General features: G+C 42.4%; 1 protein-coding gene across 9 annotated transcripts in view; it reads right to left on the bottom strand.

Annotated features, from left to right (window-relative positions):
• The window catches only part of DOCK3 (dedicator of cytokinesis 3), a 147,936-nt gene extending 123,516 nt beyond the window's left edge, over positions 1–24,420 (bottom strand). For 8 of the 9 annotated variants that reach the window (XM_081900195.1, XM_081900191.1, XM_081900196.1 and 5 more), the window contains exons 1-3: positions 24,065–24,169; positions 4,760–4,843; positions 292–332 (exon numbers count right to left, since the gene is read on the bottom strand). In XM_081900195.1, the coding sequence (XP_081756321.1) occupies positions 292–332; positions 4,760–4,843; positions 24,065–24,101 (162 nt within the window). In that variant the 5' untranslated portion in view covers positions 24,102–24,169. Of the gene's footprint in view, positions 1–291; positions 333–4,759; positions 4,844–24,064 lie in introns of all 9 variants that reach the window. The other variant, XM_081900198.1, reaches the window with a different exon arrangement.
• Positions 24,421–26,859: the final 2,439 nt, after the last annotated feature.

The following is a 26,859-nucleotide window of genomic DNA, read 5'->3' as shown; positions in this document are numbered from 1 at the left end:
AAATAGGAAATAAAAGCACAAGCACTGGGCCAGCCTGGGAGCTCTGTCCCAGCAGAGAACTCAAATTTCAAATCTCCCCCATTCAAACCTGCTGATTGGAGGGCGGCAATCCTGAAGGTTCTTTAAATGCCCTCCCTACTCTACCAGAGCTTTCCTTTTTTTAGGCTCTGGCAACATAGGTTTGTGTGGGCAGGCATGGTAGTAAAATCCATCAATCAATCAATAATATGTTACAGTAACTTTATAAATGTTTATTTATATTGGATTTGTTAAAACAGAATCTAGACTCACCTTCACATTAGGTTTCTTTATTGAAACTCCTCTGTACCATCCTGAAATACAACAAAATATGCCAGATTAAATTCTTTCTGAAGCTAAAAATAAATACATAGAGCAATTAAGAACTCTATACTGTTACTCACTTACCATTCCAAGGCAGTACACAACTTATTCTGACAGTGTCTCTAGTAAGATATTTGGACTGCTCCTTTTCTTTTCTTTTTTCTTTTCTTTTCTTTTCTTTTCTTACATTTTTAGAGAACCAACTAAAACTCTTGGGTTTAAGTTGACCCAACCTATTGGTTTTAGCTTACAGAGCTTGGCAGGCATAGGAGGATCCAGGTATCAGACTACTGTTTGATGAACCCATCCAGACAGTATGTTGAAAAATATTGGTGGGAGGGTGGTAAGGTCTATCATCATCAATTATTTTTACTCCACCTTTTCCTCTGATGGGACTAGATGGACAGATACCATAGGAAACCCTCATAAATTTGGGTGTATCAGGGGCATGTCAGCCCCCAAAATCAACAGAACCCAAGCAACACAGGAAACTGCCATATATTGAGTCAGACCACTGGTCCATCTAGCTGAACATTTTCTGCTGATTGACAGCAACTTTCCAGGAATTTCAGTCAGGAATCCCAATCCTACCTGGAGACATCAGAGCTTTTTGCATGTAAACCACTGAACCATACATTCTCCTTACAAAGCAACACCCCAAGAGCCCTTAAATGGATCCTCAGTGAATAGCAGAAAGCCTCCCTCACTTTCCCAAAGTATGCATCATGCTTGATGTTACCAGTACCAGCCAGAAAGCCAATATAATAGCAAAATAAAACCAAACACACCATGAAAATATTGTTAAGAGGAAGGTAAAACCACCACAGTGTTGAAGGTCAAAATCTCCTCCTCCTCACTGTGCACAGCTATGGCTCTCTGGGAAACAGGGAACCAGCAATATATTTTTGCAAAAAACTGACCATTAGATCTGCTTGAACAGGAGAATTTTAACCTGTCATTTCAAGTAGTAGGCTCAATCCCTTCTCTTCTTCATGAATAAAATTCTTAAAGTCCTTCCCCACCTACCCTTTCACATTGTACACAACAGCACTATTGTCGGGAGAAGTCTGAGTAGTGGGCATTTAGAAGAAGAAGTACTATAATGCACACAAACCATCTCTGGAGAGAGAGGAATATAAAAATAAGGCTTAAAAGAGGAAGAATTATTTGCAATCTTGGGTGGAAAACTTTAATTGGGTAGTCTGGAATATCACTCAGATTTCCAGAGAAAGATCCACCTGACAGAAGTCTAAGGTACCTTCAATAGCTAAACCAACCTGTGGGACCCAATGGAAGTGATGTTGCTGGTCAGTCACAGAAAGTCCCTCCCCCCAAATTCATTTTGCCTTTGCAGACGACTGACAGCTTACAAACTATACCACCTGCCCAACTAAAAGAAAGTCATTTTCATTTCTCCTTCTACCTGATACTCTGATTCTCAGCAATTATTCAAAAGGACATCCCATGTTGTATAACAAACAAACAAACAAACTCTCCAAAAAGCCAACTTCCCTCTCATCTCTGAAAGCGTTCCCCACTTCACTTCCCCTCTCATGGCAATGAAAACAATGCAGTTTAAATCTCTTCATCCAGATTTTTGCACTGCTATCTTGCCACCACTTTCCCCATAGCCCCTGACAGTTCACATTATCAATTTCTGATATTAAATTGAGCTTCAGAAGGGTGATCATCTTGGCAAAAGGGGAGATGACCAGAGTCCCTTGGAAAGTGCACAAGCTCTTCAGAGAATGCCATGTGGTTCAAAAATGCTAAAGTGCTTCTGAGGATGCTCAAGTGCTGTTGAGAGTACCCAGGCGATGTACAGAATGCAGAGCACTTCTGAAAGAAAAGCAGAGGGGCAAAGGTGGAGGCGGACTGAGCAGTGAAGCTGCACACAAAAGGCTTTAGGTGTTGAATACTGCTGGAGTGGGAATGAGGCAGGGCCTCTGAGGAGTTTGAAGGTTTTACAGGCTGGCGCCAGCCTGTAAATAATCAGCTCCCCATCTCTGTTTTAAATAGTCTCAGGGCTTCATCAGGGTTGCTGACTGAAATCAGAGAAATATTGACAAGAGAAGACTAGATAGATTTTTGGATTGAGAAGCAAATCACTCTTCAGGCAGGACTCAAGAAGCTGACAACCAATCTATTTCTCAAGAGCCAGCAACAGAATCTAGGCAAATAACCAGGAAGGAAAAGGTAACAGGAGCAGGATAGCTCAGGTAGAAGTGTCTCTTTGCCATAAAATAGCAAGCTTGAAACCTCCTTTACAACTCCAGGCTGCACACGTTCCAGACCGGCTGACCCATTACTGAGTGGGTAAGTGCACTCAGCGTACCAAGTTGCCAGCTGGTTTGTTGCAGCTATCCACCTGCATGAAAAATAGGAGATTCTAGGACATCAGGGGCTTTGTTCTTTACTATTCAAATGTGGTTCTCTTTTATTTATTTTGTTGAATTAAACATTATTCACTCCTGATATGTGAGCAGCATGGCAAATCACCCAGTCAAAGTTGGTTCTTAGGTTTTCTAGATGACAATTACACAAACAACAAAAATCCTTCATAGTTTATGAAGCAGGCCTTTGGTAGTCTAAGGGTTACATGTATATAAAGAAATAAAAATGACTAATTTATATGAATTGATTGTGAAACTCTCTTGACAGTTAATAAGTAATTGAAAAGCAGAATTCTGACTAGCTAAAACACAACCCTTTTAACTCAAAACAGAAATTGTGATTTTTGCTCTTCGTTTCATGTGGTTTGCTCCATATATTCACAAAAATGCATATTTACCTAAAAAGATAAATGGAAGATTTATCCAAGTATACCTTAAGCTCCTTTTTCTAGGAGTTTAGCAACCAATTTAATAATGCACTAAAAAGAAAACTGTGCAATCCTATCCATGTTTACTCTCAGGGGAATGGTTCAATGCCGAATAAGTGCACATAGGATGTGCACTGCCATCTTAAGTTGTTTTGAAAAGTTCACCATTTAAGATACTAAAAGCTTGCAATGTTTGCTACAAAATATACTAAAAGCTCAATATATAGGGCATGGAGGGGAAAATATAGACATGTTTTGCTTATTGCAAACATCATGTATCATTAGACTATTTTCAATAACATATGGAAAGTTGTTACTGGAAGCAATAGCAGTATGGACATATCTAACATAATTCACTAACCAATTTAGATATATTTCTGAAATCAGTTTGATCAAGGTTCTTGCTAGACACTGTTACCACAAGATAATGAGGCCAGGGTTCAAATATTTGTAGACAGATGGTTAATAAACATGGTGACCCCCTTTCTGACTGGATTACAACCAATAATGCTCCAGCCATTATACTAGAAAGTGGGTCAGAGTAGGTTTTAGTAAGCATTTGAATAATCATGGTTCCCAAATGAGTCATTGAAATATAGGTTCTCAAACTGTGGGGTTCATCCTTCTCTCTCTGTCTGTCTGCCTGTCTGTCTCTGTCTCTGTCTCTCTCTCTGTGTGTATGTGTGTCAGTCTGTCTGTAGATCTCCAACAGGACACAAAAGAGTTGGATTTTCCCTACCTGTTGCAAAACAAGGAGCTACAGAAGCTGGAGTTTGCTTTATTCTGTATAATCAGCAGATTAGGTGCTCAGGAGGATTCAAAGGAACACAGCAAAAGGCAAAACAGATTTTTCTATGTCTGAATGTGCAATACAAATGAAGAACCCACCTCTCTGGTTGAAGTGCTAGCCAAAAAGCAGAAACACTACAACACCACTTCATGCATTGCCCCTTTCTTATCTTGCCTTTTTTCTTCTCCATTTGGCTGCATGGAGGAGGGGAACAGCTGAATGAAAGAGAGAAGGGCTTCGCTGCAGCGCAGCTTACAGCTTTCTCCATTCAGTCAAGTAGAATAGATTCAGCAAGAGAGAAGACGTATTATACACTAGGGGTTGTACAAAGGGGGGTCTCTTCAGAGAAAGGAAAGGCTCTAAAGATGTTGGAGGATAATGTGGCACAGAAACATGTGGCATTAGATTCATCACATCAGTATAACCATTTGAATGCAATAGCTGAGGCAGGAAACTCTCATATAAAGTAAAAATAAGCTAAATTCTGGCTGCTGCTGCTCCATTTTCCCTTGCCCCCAGAAAGTGGATCAAGCAAATACATGTGGGAGGAGTGCTGCTGCTTTTTTTTTTTGCAGTCTTATATTATGTAAGTATGCCTAATAGATGGGCATACAATTCCAAATGTTATATTTCACTACACAGATGTTTGATGTATGCATGTCCTTATACACAAGATCCAGGCATGCTCACAGGTACCTCTAGGTTGGGAGTTTAAGAAAGGTGAAGTAGGTTCATATGTGAGTGAATTCAAAGAGTTTGATAGGTACTACATTATAACCAAATTACTTTTAGTACATCTTACTCACCTTCACATTTTTCCAGGATCTGGACAGTTTCTCCCAGTTCCAGAACCAAGCCTTGTGGGACAGGCCCTCGAAAGCTGCATATAACTGGGGGGGGGGGGACACAAAAAGGTCAGAGGCTGAGTAGCATTATATAGTGCTACATAAAAATAGCAACTACATTCCTGTTCAAATTCCATTTATCTCAAGATTAGCAATGCCTTTGTGTCAAGATATTAGTTATGAATAATATCCCACCTTCATTACAGTCACATGCATTTTTTTAGTGGACACAACTAATTTTTAGATTCACAAAATAATAATTAATCTAATTCAACAATATAGGCATAGAAATTATTGCTAAAATTCAAATTTGGTGTATACTGTATTCTTTATCAAAATCAAGCATTTAAAAAGGAACGATGTATTATTATATATGCAAAATCCAACAATTGTCTCTTGGTTTGCATTACTAAACTAAATACCTTTAAACCCTGATTCATGGGCTTAGTGTTTGTGAGGATGAGCCACAGATATGAACTCCCTTCAGTTTTACTTTTGGTTTTCCATTTACTGCTAACCATAGTTTGCTACAATGTTGAAACCAGCAAACTATGGTTTGCATAAAGCTGAATTGTAAACCAGTACTTTGGAGGATCATCTAAATCAGACCTTACTAAGAACCTAAGAAAAGCCATGCTAAAGAACTTAAGAAAAGCCCTATCTACGGCCATACTACCCTGAACACGCCCGATCTTGTCTGATCTCAGAAGCTAAGCAGGGTCAGGCCTGGTTAGTTCTTGGATGGAAGACTGCCTGGGAATACCGGGTGCCGTAGGCTTGAGAGCCAGTGTGGTGTAGTGGTTAAGAGTGGTAGACTCATAATCTGGGGAACCGGGTTCACGTCTCCGCTCCTCCACATGCAGCTGCTGGGTGACCTTGGGCTAGTTACACTTCTCTGAAGTCTCTCAGCCCCACTCTCTTCACAGAGTGTTTGTTGTGGGGAGGAAGGGAAAGGAGAATGTTAGCTGCTTTGAGACTCCTTTGGGTAGCGATAAAACAGGATATCAAATCCAAACTCTTCTTCTTCTTCTTCTTAAATCAGTCCAAAGGCTCATCCGGCCACAATATTGTTATCAGTACAGTCAACTAGATGCTAATGTCAATCCCACAAGAATGACATGAATTGAACAGCACTCTCATAATCTCCAGCAACTAGTATTCAGAAACATACTTCCTTCGATCCTGGAGGTACCGTATTTTTCGCTCTATAGGAAGCAATTTTTCCCCTCCAAAAATTAAGGGGAGATGTGTGTGCGTCCTATAGAGCGAATGCAGGCTCCTTGGCTTCAGTGATAGCAACGCGAAGCCTCTGAAGCGCAGAGGGAGCACTCCCTCCATGCTCCAGAGGCTTCGCGGTGCTTTCGCTGAAGCCTGGAGAGCAAGAGGGTTCGGTGCGCACCGACCCCTCTCGCTCTCCAGGCTTCAGGGACAGCTGCCTGAAGCCTGCGGAGTGCAGCGGGCACTTGCGCTGCACTCCGAAGGCTTCAGGGATAGCCGCCTGAAGCCTGCGGAACGCAGCGTGAGTTCCCACTGCCCTCCGCAGGCTTCAGGGTCCTTTCACTGAAGCCAGGAGAACAAGACTCTCCTGGTTTCAGCAGAGAGGGAGAGCTGCGCAGCGCCCCTTCAGCCAAGCGGGAGGAGAAATGGAAGGGGCTCCGTTTCTCCTGCCGCTTCGCTGAAGGGGCGCTGAGCAGACAGGGGGAGAAATTTTTTTCTTGTTCTCCCCTCTAAAACAAGATGCGTCCTATGGTTGGGTGCGTCCTATAGAGCGAAAAATACAGTAATGACAGTAGCCATTGATAGCATTATCCTTTATGAATTTGTCTAATCTTTTTTCAAAACTACCCACATTGGTGGCTATTACTATATTTTATGGTTGCAAATTTCAATATGCACTATGGGAATAAATACTTCATTTTGCCTGTTCTGGGGCTTCCAACATTTAGCTTCATTAGGTGTCCATGGGTTTTAGTATTATAAAAAAGGGGGGAACCACCCTATCTGCTTTCTTCGCACCATGCCTAAATTCATATACCTCTACCATGTTCCTATACTCAACCTTTTTCTAACATTCCCCTTTCACTATTTTTCTGAACTAAAAAGCCTCAAATACTGTAACTTTTCCTTACAGAAGAATTGTTCTGCACACTTGATTGTTATTATTGTCCTTTTCTGAACCTTTTCCAGCTCTGCAATATCTTTTTTGAGGTGCAGAGTCCAGAACATGATTCAAAGTGTGCTGACACCACAGATCAGAAAGTAATTATGATATTGGCAGTTTTACGTTTAATCCTTTTCCTAATGATCTCCAACATGGAATATAGTTTTTTTCACAGCTGCTGCATTATAGGTCAGCATTTTCATTGTTATTCACCATGACCCTGAGATCTCTCTCCTGGTTAGTCACTGACAGTTCAGACCCTATTCATGTTTATTAAGTTAGAGGTTTTTTCTGCCTCAATGTGCGTTAAATTTACACCTGCTTACGTTGGACTTCATTTGCCATTTCAATTCCCATTCACCCTATCCCCTTTTTATTTTAACCACTCTAAACAATTTGGTAACATCAGCAAACATGACTAATTCACTGTGGCTCATCTCTAGCTGCAGAGCAAGATATGAGAAAGATAAAAAGCACTAGAAATCATTGGAAGGCCTCCGGGTATGTGCATTTGTGTGTCTGTACAACCAGTCCATTAAACACAGCAGTGGACTTCCGACTTCTAAATTCAAAAGTCAGCTCTGCCATGTCTCCATTCATAAGATTACTGTGAAGTTAAGAAGATAACAACTGCATTCAAACGTAACACTAAACTATAGCTTGGCGGTACATGAATGAAAAACAGGCTCATGGGCTTTCCCCTCCAACTCTGTTGCGGCTGCAAAAGAGTAGTTCTGAAGCATCTGCTTTCATTTTCAACTAACCACAGCTTGTTTTATCAAAGCAGCACAAACTGTGGTTGCTGTTAATTACCATTCAGGTTTATTAAAATTTGTACTTCCCTTGCCACTAAGAAGTCCCAAAGTGATTTAGAAATAAATTAAAATATATATAATAAAACCACATAAACTTGATTAAAAACATGTTTATGTTTGTCCAAAGAAGTCAGAATAAAACCACATTTTGTCCTGATTTGAGACAAAAGGACTAACTGTGATTAGTTGAAAACAGAATAATGTTTCAGATCTTCTTCCCACAACCATGCTGTAGGAAAAGGAGGGGAGGAGGAAGCCCAAGGTTCATGCACGTAGCACTACTCCATGGTTTAAGTGTTACATACAAATGCAGCCCATGACTATAGTCCACAACTATTTAGGAGTATCCTTGTAAACCATACCAAAATTCAAGGTATGAATGTCCCCTGCTCCATAAACTCAAGGCCTTGTTCCAGCTTCTTAACCTCAGCCATCCTGCTCCAGTTGCCTTCAACCAACCCTTGCCATTCTCCCAACTTCCAAAATCCCAGAAAACAGGAAGGGAACCAGAATGGAAAGCTGGCATCATAAACTGTTTTGCACTATGATTTCATAGAATTGTGATAATAGTGACTGTTCTCTGTCTTCCTTCCAGACCTATAGGAAACAACAGGAGCTATTTATAGGATACAACTCAAGTTATTTTGGTACACAGGACTTCAGCCTAGTCCTCAAGATTGCTCCTATGGTGAAATCTCAATTAAGCATTTGGAGGGGGGAGGTGGAATCATACCATGTTAACCTTTTATCATTTACTATAAAATTGGCATTCATTTTATACACGTTTAAGTTTGTAGCACTTCAATCCAAATAATTTAAAGCAGTTACATCTGTGTTCTAATAGTTTTTTAGCACATAATTTCTTTCTGGTATAAAATACCTAGAGCCCACAGAAAGTGAAATAATGATGGGTTTATTCAGCCATAAAAAACAGACCTATGCTCCAAGGCAAAGGCTCCCATCAGCTGCATTAGAATCTCTTAACAGATGCAACCATCCAAAAGATCAAATCATACACGACTGCATGTGCTCCAATACAATCATACCCATCAATATTAGCATCAGGGTTTTATTTTATTACATTATTGACAGAATCCTGCCTATTTTAGAAAAAAAGCACTATAAATGTTGTGTCTCCACTGAAATTCAAAGCAACACCACAAAACTGAGATTACAGGTCAAATATTCCTTGATCTCCATCCTTCGAAAATCAACCTGAATTTGGAGCCCTGGCACCACATTTCTAAGTAATCCATTAGCCTGTTGTGTTCAAGTTCAACAAGCCTACATCCCTTTCCTTGGGGCCCCTCTTCTACACACAAATTAAGAAAACACTTTACAACTGCATACAAAAAATAGCACATGGTAGGAAAAGGCCAGCATATTCCTGGAAAGCCAGTGTGGTGTAGTGGTTAAGAGTGATAGACTCGTAATCTGGGGAACCGGGTTCGCGTCTCCGCTCCTCCACATGCAGCTGCTGGGTGACCTTGGGCCAGTCACACTTCTCTGAAGTCTCTCAGCCCCACTCACCTCACAGAGTGTTTGTTGTGGGGGAGGAAGGGAAAGGAGATTGTGAGCCGCTTTGAGACTCCTTCGGGTAGTGATAAAGCGGGATATCAAATCCAAACTATTCTTCTTGGTGCGGATTAAGAAATTGTTGCATACCACAGCCATTTTTAAACATGTTTCAACCTGCAACAGCAATGTTTAAGGTTGGGAAAGTGAAAGTGACCTGTTTCCTAGGGCCAAAATACTTTGAGCTACTTGGCTCTGGTTTCCAGGAGCAGACTTCCATGAGCTGGCTACTTCCCCCTATAAGGGCTCTGCAATTTCTGTTGGAATGTTCCTGTTCATGGCTCTAGCCAGCTAGATATGCTTTATTCCAGCCATTGTTTAGCACTGCAGAACTTTTGGAAAACAACTCAGAGACTGACTTGTATTCAGTGTGAGTTACACTGAAGTGCTGTACAGTGGTACCTCGGGTTACATATGCTTCAGGTTACAGACTCCGCTAACCCAGATATAGTACCTCGGGTTAAGAACCTTGCTTCAGGATGAGAACAGAAATTGTGCTCCGGCAGTGCAGCAGCAGCGGGAGGCCCCATTAGCTAAAGTGGTGCTTCAGGTTAAGAACAGTTTCAGGTTAAGAACAGACCTCCAGAACGAATTAAGTACTTAAGCCGAGGTACCACTGTAATATGCCATTTTCTCCCAGTCACAGCCCCTTCTAACCTGCAGTATGGTCAATGAACTGCATTTGCTTTGGAATGAGCAATAGCAAGGTAATTTAAGAACACTAAATAAGAACAGAGCAAGAAAAAGAGTAAGAAGCTTTCTCTTTGGGGACACCCAGCCAAATGGGTGGGGTATAAATAATAAAATTATTGTTGTTGTTGTAAACAAAAGCCTACAGTTACAATTACTTAAAACAGAACCCATGAACCTTTATCAAACATATGAGCCAAAGCAAACAAAAGAATGGTGGCATCTTAACAAACCTAACAACACTTCACATTGTACCTGGAACAGGCAGCAGTTATGCTACCTCACATCAGATCCCGAGACAAACATCTTGCATCCAAGCTGCTTCTCACATTTAACTCAAAACTCACTCCCTCTGCTCCATGTCTCTCTTTGAACTAAACTGCTGTTTCTTTACTCAGGGCTCATCCACCCAGGCTTTCTAGACACAGATCATTTGGGTGGAGTGGCGGTTGTGCATGTGTGACATCACACATGCACTACCCCCCCAACCTGGACAGAGTGCTTTGGCCCGCCATCCCCCGACCACTTAAACATTTTACGTAGCCGAGAGGCTGAGGCCACCTCCTCCCCCCTCTGTGAGGTTTGTCAAGGCACTTTGGCACTTTCCTCTGAGATCAACAGGACACCTTCCCAGAATGCACTCTGGAGGTCCACAAAAGGACATGCCTTGAGGGCCGTGTGTTGGACTACCATGATTTATTAAGTATGTTAGCCACATCAAAATTTAGTAGAATGAATGCTACTGAGATGAAGGCTGCTTTTCTATGTAAAGAAGGAAACAATGAACACTATCTGCCTTGAGATGCAGCATTATAGAGAAGTATAGCCCTGATATGGGGCTTGATACGGGGATCAGAGAGTGATGAATTATCACAGACATTGGTATCCATATTTAACCAGGAAAATCCACAGATCTTAATACCCCTACAGTGGTACCTTGTGTTACGTACCGTCCCCCTTACGAATGCTGCAGGTTATGCATTCCGCTAACCCGGAAGTAGATGCCCCTTCTTGCAACTTTTGCCCGGGGATGCGAGCGGAAGTTGCGCTCCAGTGGTGCGCGGCAGCAGGAGGCGCCATTAGAGAAAGTGTGCCTCATGTTACAAGCAGTTTCCTGTTACGAACAGACCTCCGGAATGGATTAAGTACGTAACACGAGGTACCACTGTATTTCATATTATTTAACAACTTTAGATGAGCCATAGACCAGATTCTTGGCAATGCTGTGTGGCACCTTCACTCCTTGCACATATTTAGTACAACTCCTCTGTAGTTCAAAACCCTGTTTTTCATTGCAACATGAATCTTGTCTTGTCCTTGATATCGTCTCACTGTATCTGCATCTAAGTCTCTCTAGACTCTACACCATCTGTACAAACTCCTTTTAACATGTGCATAGGCCAAATGGCCTTTCAATTTTGGTCATGCTAAAAATAAACACCTTTGACTTGTTTCACTTGCTAAGCCCAGCTTCAGATATTGAGAACAAAATGTCAACGCCACCAAAATGTCATTGCTAGCATGCCAGGGTCTCACTGGTACAGGTGTATTGTTTGGAAGCAGCCACCGTGTGACTTCCACATTTAAAAAACTCTTTGATGGTTCCATCATTCTTTAGGCACTACAGAGAGGGTGCCTGCAAAAGACTGCACAAGGCTCTTTTAAAATAGGTTTTGTAACTGTCACATGTTTGGTTTTACTGACTGCCATTTAGACTTTGTTTACTGTACCTTTTGGAAGTTTGGTGGTTTATATTCAACTGTATTATTTTTGTTCTCTGCCTTGAGGATTTTGAATTTAAAACTCTGAATCCCAGACAGATAGGTGGAAGATGAGGATATCAATAGCTACTAGTCACAATGCCTATGTTACCTCTAGCATCACAGTATGCCACTAAATTGATGAGAAGCACAAGTCGGAGTGTGCTTTTGTGCTCATGTCTGCCTTGCTCTCCTCTCAAAGGTATATGTTTGGCCACTCTAGGAAACAGAATGCACAGGGATAGAACTATAGGAAGCTGCCTTATACCGAAACAAATCATTAGTCCATCTACAGGCTACAATGACTGGCTGCAGGTCTCCAGGGTTTCAGTCAGGAGTCTCTCTCAGAGAACTACCTGAAGATGGCAGGACTGAACTTGTGGCCGCCTTCATGCAAAGCAGATGCTCGATGACTGAGTTTACGGCCCTCTGGTCTGAGCTAAACAGGCCTCTGGTCTGATCAGATCCTGCTTATGTGTTTCCCTTGGGCATCTGCTTGGCCACTGTGAGAACAGGATGCTATATTACAGGCTTCCTCAACCTCGGTCCTCCAAATGTTTTGAGACTACAATTCCCATCATCCCTGAGCACTGGTCCTGCTAGCTAGAGATCATGGGAGTTGTAGGCCAAAAGCATCTGGAGGGCCAAGGTTGAGGAAGCCTGCTGTGTTAGATAGGTCATAGGTCTGATACAGCAGCCTCTTCTTACCTTCTTGTACAGAGGTGCTGAATGTGGGCTTCCTACATCCACATGGCTGTTTAAACCATTTTAGCTACATTTTATGCTTGTAATAGGTAAGGCCAGCCTCAGGTCTAAATTTGGCACAGCATCCAGTCTGCCAAGCTAAAAGACTGGTCTTAGTTTGGTCTGAGTTTGAAAGTGAACACAGTAATGAGGAAAGAGATTCTGAGGCTCATGTTCACCCTACGCTTCAATGTGTGCTTTAAATTGCAAGCTGAATGCAGCAATCCTAATACCCACTTACATGGGAGCCAACACTTATGAAAATCAATGGGATGTTCCGAGTAGACAGATATAGGATTGTACTGTTAGTTGCTCTCAATTATGATCTACATATGTAATTGACACTTCAGAATTTGATATGGAACTATCAGCATATATAGGATCTTCATGCTACTCTTTCAAATCTCTATAAAGCCAAATGTTTGGATAATCTATAGTAAAAACCCAAACTATACTCCAAAGTATGAATAATCTATAGCAAATTTTAATGCGGAATTCTCATAACCTATCCTACTCAAAGCACAGTGACTCCGATGGCAATCAACTTTTCTTTATTTTGTTCATATTTCACATGATATATTACATATTTTGAATAGGTTCATACCACTAAGATAATTTACATGTTCTACGTAAATAGGAACAACGCTACTACTTACTCAAGCATTCTTGTAAAGCCTCTCCTCCTTCCGGAGGGGAGAGATTGTGAGCGGGAGCCGCGCTTCGCAGGGGGCGTTCCGGCCCCTGACCTGCCATCGTTGCTGGCGCGCCACGCCTCCCAGATGGGCACCCAATCGGGTACGAGCTCAGAGGTGTGGTTTAGCCGCTCAAATGCGGCCACGCCAGCTCTCGCCTCCATTGTGCTGCTGATTTCCTCGAGTCACCCACCCACCACTCCCTTTAGTGTGTAGCTTCTCGCTTGACCTTGCTATGGACACATGGTTGGTCGCCCTGGTTGCCCAGGGGGCCTGGTAGGAGTTTTTTCCAATTGGCAAATTGGCATCGGCCTCTTGGTTTTTTTCGCCTACCTCATAGCAATCATCACAACTTTCTTGGTATTAGGTGGTTAGGCATTGGAATGTGTTGTTGGTGTATGGAAGGGCAAGGTGTGGCCATCGCCTACTCCTTCACTTATGGGTATTCCGTTAAAGGAATCCGACGATCGTGGATCCTGTCCAATGCCCTGTGTGGCTGGGGGCCATGGCACGACCCCCAGTGACATCAGGGGAGAGCTTATAGTTGTATTTGCATCAACAGGCTCCCCCTACTGGTGGTTAACCCTCGTCAGACTCACCCCTCTCCGAGGGTGGAGTCAAAATTTGCTGTTGTCCAATGCCTAAGCCAATACCTCTCACATGCTGTAATCAATAAAGTTGTGGCCTTTTCTAGCCCATTAACCTAATATCCACGTGTCTTTATTATTCCCAAGCAGGGGGCGGGTCCTCGAATCACAAAGATTATGTTTAAGGAAAAGACTGATGTGCAAGTCAGGTATTGTAGACAGAACACAAAATTGAAATGAACTAATAGTTTCAAGTTGTTCAAAAAATGTGGGCTATTTGAACAACCACTGGAGAACCCAAATATTCTTCCACAATTATTTGATGAACTGAAATGCTGCAGGGTTGTCTATAACAAAATTTAATTCAGGGTAGACCATTGAAATTAATGGACTTGTTAGTTTTCTCCGTTAATTTAAAAAGGTTTATTCTGAGTATGAATAACACTGGATACAACCCACAGAGTAGAAATACAGCCACCAACTGAAGCTACTATGCAACTGTGTTTGCTCTTTGGCGCCAACACCTGCCAGCAGCACCCATTTTACTGACCATCACTGACCATCAAAGGCAACATAACAATGTCTACAACAAAACTCAAATTGTAGCAAGGCAATCATATAATCTCACTGCATTGCAGGAGAGTCCCAGACCAGCACACTATTAGAGAAAACTCCTGACATACTTCCTCCGAATAACGTCTGTGTCCTCTGCCCCACTTACCCACTAAGGAATCCAGACACAGAACATCGCAAGTGGTTTATGCAAGAAAATGTTGCACTGTAGAATGCTCCTGTTCAGGATCCCAGCCAGACATTTCCTCTTGCAGGGTGCTCAATTACATCCCCCGGGTTTTCTATGCCCCCCCACCCTCATCCAGCTGGAATTCCACAACCACCAAGCAAGCTTCTCATTGGGCCATTTTGGGTTCCACCCCCTTCTTTTAAAAATCTTCAGTTTTCTTCAAACCTGCGGATACTTCCCTCTTGTGCATGGATAAGAGAGCAAGTATCACAATGGCATTATTATCACAATGGCATGTATTTAGAACATTGTGTGATTTATTTATTTAAATTGAATTATATTGTTTTTACTGTTTTGGTGCATGCCACCCTGAACAACTTTGGGAGGAATGGCAGAATAACTATCTAATAACAAATAATAATACACAAGCATTTACTATCCGAACTGTCTTCCAAAGCTGCTCACATCAAGAGAAAGAGAGGGAGAGGCTTACAAACAAAAAAAAGACAAGACACACAAAGAAAGGGGAGTGGAAGGGAAAGCTAGATGAGAAAAATCAGTTATTAATGGCCAGAACAGAGTGATGAGATGCAAGTAGACATTTTTACCAAGCTGAACAAGCACAACACACACACACATTATATATATATATATCTCGTATGTAGCTAATTGCAAAATGTAAGCTAATTGTTAACTGCACTGAATTATGTAATGTAATGATCCATTAACTCTCTTAAAAATAGCAAGATTATATTTAAGCTACCAAATAAAATTTATATTAAAAAGAATTAAAGAGTATATTCATAGCAATTTGTATAAGGGTTCCAATGGGACCAGTGGGAGGTTCCTCCCTGCCCAGAAAAAACTCCTTGGGTCATCAAATACTTACCAGGAGGTTGAGAAAATGCAAGGAGACCAGTCCTGCCGCTACCAACAGAAATATGCTTAAATTGGGGGCAGGTATGAAGAGCCTACAATTACTAGTAGAGTAGCTACTCAGGTTTGACACTCTGCTAACCTTTGCTTAAATCTTCTGTGGCCAACTGGTAGTATAAAAGCAATTATAACTTTCCCATTACATTTCTATCCCACCTTTTCTCCAAGCAGCTTAAGGCAGTACATATGGTACTTTCCCCATTTATCGTCATAATAACTCTATGAAGTAGATTTAACTAAAAGAAAGTGAAGGGCCCAAGGTCACGCAGGGAGCTTCAAGGCTGAGAGAGGATTTAAAAGTGGGTCTCCAGGAATCCTTGTCCAATACATGTCCAGCCACAATACTACACAGTGTTTTCACACATTCTGAGTTTAATTATACCCCCTAGGCTAGGTGCAAAATTAACTATAGAAAACATAACACTATGGGCAGTATCTATCAAAGTGGTTCTATTGGTGCATGACTTCCTTTTGTGCAATGGAACTTCCCTCCATTTTACTCTCCCTGTGTACCTCCCCAGAAATTTTTGCCCCCCCACCCGGTTCTGCCACTGCCGACTCAGGGGACAGCCAATGATACTCCTGCAGATGATCCCAGTGATCAAGTTGGGACATAAGGGTTTAGGTGGTCCAAAAGATAATCTGCACCTAAACTGTTCAAAACTTTATCAATGGATACAACAACCTTAAATCTGGTTTGGCGATAGCTGGGCAGCAGTTATGCCACTACATCTCAACTAGCCTAAATTTACCTGAAGAAAACACTCAAAAGGAGTGTAAGCTTCTTACAATAAATATATGCTTCCAAGAGTTTGGAGTAGGGTACCCAATTACATTTACTTATGTTTATTGAAAGGTTGTAAAACCACCTTTCAAAGTGGCACACAGAATAACTGCATAACATAAAAATATGTCATTAGATCCTGTCCCCTACTATGTCCGATAAAAAAGAATGTTTTCAAAATGCAGAAAAGATTCCAGTCTCAGACACTTAAAATCCTTATGTAATAAAGGGTTTCTTGTATTTTTCTGTGCTGAATTAACTCTTAAAAGTTCACATTTTCCCTTTATGATGAGCTATTTTAAGCACACACAAACACACAAAAAGAAGGAGGGGGGAAAAACAAACACAAGGGGACTTTAATACCATTCTACATGTTCAAATGGATAAAAGATAAATGCTTATTTTTTAAAAAAGAAAAGCTTACAGGAATACCTACAATTACAGTGTCCAGAGGAGTAGCCATATTAGTACACTGAACCAAAAACAAGTCATATGTCAACTTAAGGACTTACAAATTTATTATGATGTAAAATTTCATGGACTACAGTTCCTGCATCTGATGATATGGAATATAGTCCACAGAAGCTAGTGCCAGAAAAAATAATAATCCCTAAAGTACCTGTGTTCCCCATCTCCAATTTTAAATGCTTAACATAAATCAGGTATTGCTGAGTACTCTTGCCCAAAACTTGCTTTCCAACCTGGCAGAGCTCAGCCATAGAACATGCCAATAATAAACTAAAGGTAAAGGTAAAGGGACCCCTGACCATTAGGTCCAGTCGTGGCCAACTCTGGGGTTGCGGCACTCATCTCGCTTTATTGGCTAAGGGAGCCGGCGTACAGCTTCCGGGTCATGTGGCCAGCATGACTAAGCCGCTTCTGGCGAACCAGAGCATTGCACAGAAACACCGTTTACCTTCCCGCCAGAGCGGTACCTATTTATCTACTTGCGCTTTGATGTGCTTTTGAACTGCTAGGTTGGCAGGAGCAGGGACCGAGCAACGGGAGCTCGACCCGTCGCGGGGATTTGAACTGCCAACCTTCTGATCAGCAAGTCCTAGTTTAACCCACAGCACCACCCGCGTCCAATAATAAACTAAGGGGTCTCTAAACATGGACATAGCCAGGTTTGTGGGGGGGCAGGCATTATGTTGGGGGGGGGTTAGAACAAAGTTAATTGTGACACAATTGGTCAATTAGTGAAACCTTTTTATTTACTTATTTTATTGGGGGGGCAGCTGCCCCCTGCCCCCCTCTGCCTACGCCCATGTCTCTAAGCATATAAGAATCATAGCTGTCAACTTACAGATTTGAAAATAAGGGACCAGCGGCCTCGAAAATAAGGGATCAGCAGCCAAAATAAGGGATTTTCAGAGCACAGGTATGTTCAGTTTCTGAGCCCCTCTGAGCCAAAGGCAGAAAGTCCAGCCAGCAGCCAAACGAAGCCTCAAGCGGTGGTTCCCACAGCGCAGCAACCCGGCAAAGGGGATGCAGCAAGGAAAACCACCGTCACCTGTCCGCTGGGAAGCACTGAGTAAAGGCGAGTGCCCAGGCAACGCGGCCGATTTGATCAGCACAAGGAATGCAAGCTCCACCCCCAGTCGTTCTTAGACTCCTTATTGGGTGAGCAACGCAGCCAAGCAACACAGTTGGAGCCTCCCTCCTCCCTGGCCGGCAGGGAGGGAGGGAGAGGAGCTGCTTCCTTTTAAACCCGGGAAATTTAAGGGACATCATCAATAAAGGGCAGCAGCGGGACATGGCTCTGGGATAAGGGACTTTCCCGCCAAATAAGGGACGTTTGACAGCTATGATAAGAATACCAGACTTCAAAAAGTACACGTAAAAAAAGATCTCCATCACCACACTTGAGTAAGGCTTGTATTCCAATTCTCTCTTCATAATCCCAAGTAGCCTGAGCTAAAAACATCAATCTCTTCACATTTTAAAACAAGCAACTGCTCACAGCAGAACTCTGCAACTGAAGATGGACATTCTTCATGCATTAACAACTCATTACTAACCTTTGCTAATGACTGAGCCTCAGGGCAAGCAAGAGCCTGACAAGAGATAAGAGCTTGTTCTAATGCTGTTTGCAATTAACTGGATTTCAGTTACTCTGGAAAGATGAAGGCATTGTTTACAAAACAAAGCAGGAGACTTCTGGCAGGAAGCCTTTCTCCATTTTGGGTGGAAGTATTGCAAGCAATTTACACAACCGTGGAAGTTTATGCCACAGGAGTGGTTTTTTTTTAGTCTTTAAGGTGCCACAAGACTCTTTGCTGTTTTTACTGCAAGCTACTCCTCTGGAAATAAGCCACAGATGTAATCTGAAAGCTGATGAAGCCCCACATGCTCCTATTTTTAAGGGGTAGGTTCACATGAGACCATGCTACAAATCGAGGGCTGTAAACTTATCACTTGGGTCACGTAGTACTCCCTTGAACAGATTAATTATCTGGAAATTTGAACCAGATATAAACATCTGAAAATGAACTTATGGTTCCTGAAAAGGCATTTTCTAAAATGTAATTGATAAGGCAGAGGTGGAAAAGGCAGAAGTTGTTTTGAGTTTGTAGGTGAATGGGAGAAGCAGGTTCTGGGTTGCTAATGTTGTTTTGTGACTACTTCTACTTACTTGCAGACGAACTAAGTATCAAACACACACCATTAAGTTTCCAGTGCCCTGTGCTTCAAAAAGAAACAAACCTTGTAAAATGCAAAAGTTCTTAGAAAGGGAAAACACAAAATAACATTTAAATATAAATAATATTTACATTTATATATAAGTAATATTTTAATTTTGGGAGGCTTGCTTATTGGTGCATGGTAGCTTGTGCGTTAGTAAAGGGAGTATGATAAACAGGTCTTCTAGATATGGTATTGTAGAATGTGAGTTTGAAGTTGATCAGAGGTTGCCACCCTATAAGGAAGAGGGGGGACATTTTGAATTTTGAGGATGCTGGGGGTTCCAGTCGCAAAATAGCTGCATTGGGGGCATGGCATAACACTAAATTAGAGGGAACACAATCATGGTGAAACTTTTCCCTTAACTATTTCTTTATGAAAAAGGCTTACCTATTGAGTTTTTGCCTATAAAGTGAGGCAACACGCATTAAAGGGGAGGTGGGAAACAACAGCTCTTTGGGACCCCAGGGATTTCTACTGCCTGGTGTCTAAACAACTCACATCAATATGAAACCACTGGTAGGGTCAGGAGAAGCTGTGCAAGATCTGGATCATTGTCTGGGTAACATGGTAGACAATGAGAGTGAATGAACTGAACTGGAACTCTGTGAATGTGGAGGCACTATGGGTTGGTGGCTCCCATGTCTGGGAGATTGGCTTGTTCTGGGTGGGATTTCACTCCCTCTGAAATAACAAGTTCAGAGTTTGAGGGTACTCCTTGATCCATCTTTGTCCTTGGAGGCTCAGGTTGCCTCAATGGTTAGAAGTATCTTTTACCAGCGGTATATAAATTGTTATAAACGAACAAACATTTTAATCACCCCAGAAAAAGCGATTATATACGACAGTACTGTAAAACATTAGTTTCTCTATACCAAGATATAAATTTAATGAGCAATCCTGTTCATGTTTATTCAGAGGAAAGCCTGTGTGTAATAGACAAGACAAACATGCGCAGGATTGCAATCTAAAATGCAGGCATTTTGGCTTAATATTTTATTGTTTTGTCAAGAAAATACATCATAAGCTATCCTAGTTTAATATCAATGTGAGCTATAATATACCTGTACCTATGTAAACTAAAACAATGCAGTGTTCTAGACTTAAAGAACACTGAATTGCAAATGCATAGCCAAGATTCATTTAGACATCCATTACTAGGACTACTCTCATCTTGATCACCATTGTAGAGAAGATGTAAACTTCAGCTTTACAAAACAAGTGCTTTTGTCTTTAACTTTTAAAAGGGGGAGGAGGTGAAACATATCTAAAGACCTAGAAAGAGATGGCTCACAAGAATAGACCCAGCATCCTCTTTCCTCTACTGACCAATCATTTGAGGAACTCAAAAGCAGAGCATACCAGCATGGTTATTCATCAACAATAATAGATCCAACTTCATTAGTTTTTCTGATCACCTTTTGAAGCCATCCCAGTAGATTCAATAATTATGCACTGTGTGGAGTAATCTAAATGGGTAAATGCAAAATTATCCACCTGCTAAGATTTCCAAGTAGGGATCAAACAAGTTTTCCTGAGTATTTTGAAATATGCATTTTAAGTGGAGAATTTCTTTCTACTTAAAAAGTAAACACAAAGTCCTATTTTCAGAGGCCTATGCGGAAAGACCTAAGATGTAAGCCACAAGGTCCAAGGAAGCCAGCAAATCTTAATGGGGAAGACTATGACCCAAAGGATCTAGTTTTTGGATGTATCTTTTTCACATACAGCTGCCTATAACACAGAGTATGGGAGTTTCAAAAATATCTGTGGTGTGGCACAGAGATCAGATGTTCAAAGAAAAGTCAAACACTCCCCTGGGCTAGTGCAAGCCTCTTGGGTAATCTTAAAAAGTCTTTGGAACCAAGCCTAGGAAAGGATGCAGACCTTGAGCTTACTTCATAGTAAAAAAGAAGAAGCTTTGAAATGCTTCCTTTTACATATGCAGTTGAAACTCCTCTCCATCCTATCCCTCTGTCATACACATTTTCTATATGAACAGTTGAAAAAGAAGACTATTCATTCATGCAATTCCCATACCTTCAATCTGAAATGAGAATAGTCCAGTAACAGCTGCAAAATGCACCTTGGCTCATTGTGTAGCTCAACACTTAGCAGTTGAAATCATATGTGGGGGTAATATTTATCTTTATATATCAAAACAGGTTTTATGTTTCAGAAGGAAGTCAGACACTTTTTCATTACAAGCTCATTCACTTGAATCTTAACTGCCCTAATTTGAAAAGAACGGCATTCATAATCACAGAGTGCGGTGTTCCTATTTCCCAGTCCCTTGCCCTCCTTGAGTTGGGGGACCAGTGGGAATGGTAAAAGGGGCTGCAGATGGAAGGAGGAGTTGGCATAAATTGTTCACTCAGGAGTGCAATTTTGGATGCTAGGCATTGTGAATATATGTCCACATTAAAAATATCATGTCTTAAACTTCCAAGCTAATAACCATTGCTAACATACATTTTTTACATATAAATTTGAAATATTAAATGAATTTACAACCTCTCCAAAGGGAGCCAGGGGCATATATAAATAATACAATTAAATTAAAACAATTTAAAGCAGCACTATAATGTATTGAAGAATGTGGTTAAATCCAGCAGCGTAAAAACTTCAGAAAACTATCAACCAAAGCCTGGATAAATAAGGAAGCATTACATATGGCCCAGATGCAGGTGAAAAGGGAGATTGCCTGTTTTCTGTTGGGGGGGGGTTATAAAAAGCATCAGCAATGTAACATCTGGGGGAAAGATTTTTCTTCAGCAGCAATCAAACTATACAGACCAGTACATTTTTTGCTGAGTTCTGAGAATTCATTTTTGACCCTTTAGTACAGCCTAAACCAGAGATTGCAGAAAGCTAGAAACTGATGGCTTTGCTAGACTCTCTTACAACACATAGTATTAATTTGAAACTGAAATCATTTTTCAGAAGTCAACAGTGTTTAATGGGGGAGGGCTGGGAAGGATAGTTAGATTCCTAGAGGATATTGGTATAGTCTCTGTGTTGTATGGAGAGTAAGAAACAAAGCAGGGATAATTTTAAAACAAAGAAAAGGGCACAAAAGTGAGAATTTCAGCCTCCAAAGCTACTAGAGAATCTTTAACACTGCATTGCAACATGAGACAGTAAAAAGAATAGTACACCAAAATTCAACAGCTGCCCATCCATCTTGAGCAGAATACCGTGGACTAACTTTTTAGATTTTGTATTTATCGGGGCTGTTGAAAATAAATTGTATATTTAAACTATGGCTTTAATCACTGGTTATTCTCTTTTATGAATGCCAATTATTAACTGTTTGCGGGCTGAAAGAAGTAGTATGATGTTTAGTCCTCAATATCTTTTTGACTATCTTATGTTAAAACTACCATGGTCATCATTGGTAGGAATTTCTCAATTTTTATTTTCTTGATTTTAGCCTTTAGTTGCAATAACAGTTTGTCTTATAGAGTTATTACTGTGCTGACTAATGTCACACTGTACAATTCATTATGCTATAGTTATGCTTCCTGCTCATCCTGCATGCTTCCTAAAGTTCAGCTGTTGCATTAAAAACTGCATCTCCTTGGTATTAGTACATCCTGGATTTTTCTATTATTATAAAACAGAGGATATTTAAATATGAATGATTACATGTGATTAACCATTTACTGGGTAATAAACAGTACATGATATTGATGCTCTAAATCAATATGGAAACATTTACATAGCCAAAAATATAATTTACCTAAGCAAATCTTCAGGAATACACACAGAAACCAAGTGGGGGGGGGGAATCAGGGGAGAAGAAGTCATCTGATCTGCTAAACCTACAGCACACGACATCATAATTTTGATTCTCTTCTGCCACCTGCACCACAGCAGCATTCGGTGTTTGCGTTTTAAAACCACCATCTGAAGCAAGAGTACGTTGAAAGAGAACCCAAAACTAAGGACACCAGTCCCAAAAATAAACTAAAACATGCATATATTAATAAAAATGAGCCTTTTAATTTTATATAGGGGTGGATATCCGTGTTAGTTGATAAGACCAGCCTAAAGTATTATATTCGCCGTAGTTTTGTATCCGTAGGCCAAAGGACTTTTTGTTGTTTGCACGTTATTGGGTTTTTTTTTTAAGTGTACTGTAGCAAGTTGCGTTTGGGTTATCCAGCGACTGACTCAGAGCAGGTGCGTGATTGGCGCCCCCTAACGACGGTACAGTCCTAATTCCTCATCTTCAACCCTCACAAGAGCGTCCTAGACCACCGATAAAAAGACGGGCTTTGCACGAATTAAGTGTGTTTAAAAAAGATGGGACGGGGTTCCTGCTTATTTCCTGAACACTGGCTAAGGCAGCCTGCATTTCACCCCTCCACAAATACGCGAATACACCACACGGCTGATTTTCCTATCCACTCCAGCTGCTACGACACTGGAGCCAGAAGCCTACCCGGATTCCTCCCACAGCGGACCCCACCGACAGCACCGATGTCCATCTTTATTTCTGACACGCAACCTGTTCAACCAACGCGGAAAATAAAAGGGCTCCCCCCCCTTCCCTTCTCCTCCCGCCACAGCCGCTTTTTTCTCATTCCATCTTGTGATGGAAGAGAAAAGAAGCCTAATGGGGAGCAGAGAGAGAGAGAGAGAGGAAGATACGGGCTGCAGCAGAGAGACGAATAACGCTGCACACGCCACGGTTTCCCAAAAGGGAGAGAGAGAGAGGGGGGGGCAGGCGCCTGGCTGCTCAAGCCATCCAACAGCAGCAACCCCGCATTTTCTCCGACACCCCCTCCTCCGACACCATCCCCAAAACGCCATTTTCTGACAAAGAATCAAGTTGGGCTCGCCGAGAGCCACATACACACACACAGAGAGATAGAGCGCCTCAAAAGTGCAAGGCGGAGGCAAGGCGCGCAACAGGGAATACGCATCAACGCCGCCAACTACCCCGCCCCCGCACTGGGAATTGTCATTATTCTACCTCGGGAGAGGCAACATCCCCTCCCCACCGACCATCCCAGCGCGCCGCGGGGCGGGGGGGGGTAGGGAAGAGAAGGAGCGGGGGCCGAAGGAGAAGTGCCCCGGCGGCACCTACCCACGCCGTATTTTTCCTCCTCCGTCGGGGTCCACATGCTGCCGCCCCCGCCGGGTGCGCTCCTGCAGCCGGCTGCCCCCTGCCAGAGCGGCGGCGGCGGCGCTCCGGAGCCGCGGTGCTCATGGGCGAGCGGAGGCGGCTTCTCCTGGTGTGCCCGGGGACGCTGCTCCGCACAGCCCCCCGGGCACCGCGGCTGGGGCGGCGGCGACGTCTTCCCGTCTTCCCACAGGCCAGGCAGGTGCGCGGGGCGGCTGCAGGCGGAGGAGGGCGAGGAGAAGCAGAAGCGCCTCTTCTTCCCTGGAGAGGCAGCGGCAGATTCCTCAGCGCAGGGCTCTCTCTCTCTCCCCCACCCCGCTCTCAGGTCGGCTCTCCTCCGCCTTTAATCCAGGGGGGCCCTTTCCCTTCTCCCGGCCTCCCCTTCAGAATAAGGCACCGGCAGTCCCTCCGCCGCCTCCTCAGCTGCCTCCGCCGCCGCTGCTGTTGTTGTCGCCACCGCCGCCGTAGCTGCTGAAGGGCTCGCGCGCCCACCCACTTGCCAGGCGGGCGCATGCGCGGATGCTTTCGGTGCCAGCCTTCCCGCGCGGCCTCGGCCAGCCTCTCCTCAGGTACCTGCTGGCGAGGAGAGGAGCGGGAGGGAGGGCGCGCGAGGGCGCCTTCCCCGAAGAAGCGCTTCTGCCTCGGAGGCACCGACGACGACGCCACCGTGAGGTAAGCTGGCGGCCGGGTGAACCGTTAAAAATCTATGCCCTCCCTTCACAGACATCATATGCACAAGACTTCGTCTCCTTATGAGAGAGCCAATGGAACACAGATTTGGGGAGGCGGGGGAGGAAAGAGAAATTAATTCAGGACATTTGTTTGTCGTGGCAAATCCTTAGATTGCAAAAGTTCCTTAAATGTCACTCTACGTGATAGCAATGCATCTTTTAAACCCTTGTGGGGAAATGCTGCGCAGCACAATTACCTGAATTTCCAGGCTGGCCCTAAGAGGAATAAAAGGAAAAGGGTCTCTTCGACAGGGCGGGAAGGCGTAAAACTACTTGCCTGAGGTGCTGTGGCAGCACAGGTGCCACTGGCATAGCGAGTGAAAACACCCTCTGTGTGTGATAGAGCGAAACTAACTCACCAACCAATGTCTAGAGAGAAACTGGGCACCCACAGTGGACTGCCACTGAACAGAGTGCCAGCACAGCGCTTAGTGTCTGGCATAAGAGCATAGCTGCTGGCATAGCAATGAACAGAGTATGGTTTGGAATAGCAGCATCTGGAATATATGGACAGAACAACAGCAGGCGCAACAAGAAGAGTTCATAATACAGTGTGTGGAATGACAAGGTCAGATGTGAAAGAATGGCTAATCTAGAATAAAATTGTAGGAACTGATGAAGAATGCATGAGTAGTATTAAGTGTAATGAAAGCATTTGGAGTGGAACTTCAGTGTAGTTGAGGGAATATGAGGAGCAATGATGGTTTGTAGAGTGACTCATAGGATTTTCAATGGTGCTGCCATGGTAAAGCTTATCTAGAAAACCATTATATTGGAGTTCTGAAATGGAATCCGACATAATAGCAGGGTGGACTAACATTTGAATGGTAATTTCCAGTGTGATATGATTGTTGAATGTCAGTGTTTGTAGAGTGGTGATGCCTATGAAATAATGGACATCTTTTTTGGAAGAATGACATCTGGGCTTATAACAACATAATGAAATGTCAGGATCCAGAAGAGGGTGACAATAGAGTGGTAGGCTGTAGAGTGGAAGAGCAGGGATATGACTGGATGTAGAATAAGGCAAATGATGACAGGATCTACAGTGGATTAATAAATTATAGTGTAGAAACAGTGTCATCAAGGGTGAAATTCTATGGCACCAAGTGGGATAACAGTGGAATAATAATAGCATCTGTAATTGAAATTACAGGCATTCTGTAGTATCCTACCATACAAGAAGAATTGGGGTTCAGGATTCCTTAATCTGTGTTTTTAGATTATGGATTGTGTTTTTCTAATAATAAATGTGTTGGTTTTTTTTAAAAAAAAGTAGTGGCAACATGCTGATATATAATGACATGCTCTCATCTCCAGCTTTCTGATTCCAAAAACTTGCCAAATTGGTCTGCTGGAATATCTATACTGCCTGCCATCCAATCTACACACAGTTATTATGACTGTACATAAAGCTTGACTTTATGAGGAAAATCTGCAGTTCTGTAAATCAATAGCCATAGTCATAAATAAAATAAAATATACAGTATTTAAACATCAAATAAACGGGGTCAGGAAGCCTTAATTCCTTGTCACCAAAATATCTTTGTTCCTGTTACCGCTTCCTACCTTGCCAATACAGCTCTCTCATATAATGCACATTATTTTTCAAGCTCCATACATTGTGCACCATCTAACTAGAAATACTGTAAAACAAAAACAGGTGCAGTGGAAGAAGGAACACCTAGAATTTTCCATTGACACTCATATATTTTATAAATGCCTGGCACTGAACTGGCCCAGGCCCAGTCAGTAGTCTGTTCCACTAACAGTGGACCTTTAATAGAATAAAACAGCAATAGTAGACTCCTACCCTGTTTTTCAGAGTACTCTAAATGTTGAAGGATGACATCCATTAAGCCTGAGCCTTTGAATGCTTTCTTTATCAAAAGTAAGGCCTACTGAGTTCAGTGGAATTTACTCCCTTATAACAGTTCTTCGGATTGCAGCCTTAATCTTTTGGAAGCTGTGTCAAGCTCTAACAGTGATTTCTGAGTGCAATGCCACCAGCACCAGAGTTATTTTCTC

The sequence above is a fragment of the Podarcis melisellensis genome (assembly GCF_964234715.1).
Source record: "Podarcis melisellensis genome assembly, chromosome: 2".
In the NCBI taxonomy this organism is placed as follows: Eukaryota; Metazoa; Chordata; class Lepidosauria; order Squamata; family Lacertidae; genus Podarcis; species Podarcis melisellensis.
This window is presented reverse-complemented; position numbering and strand designations above follow the sequence as displayed.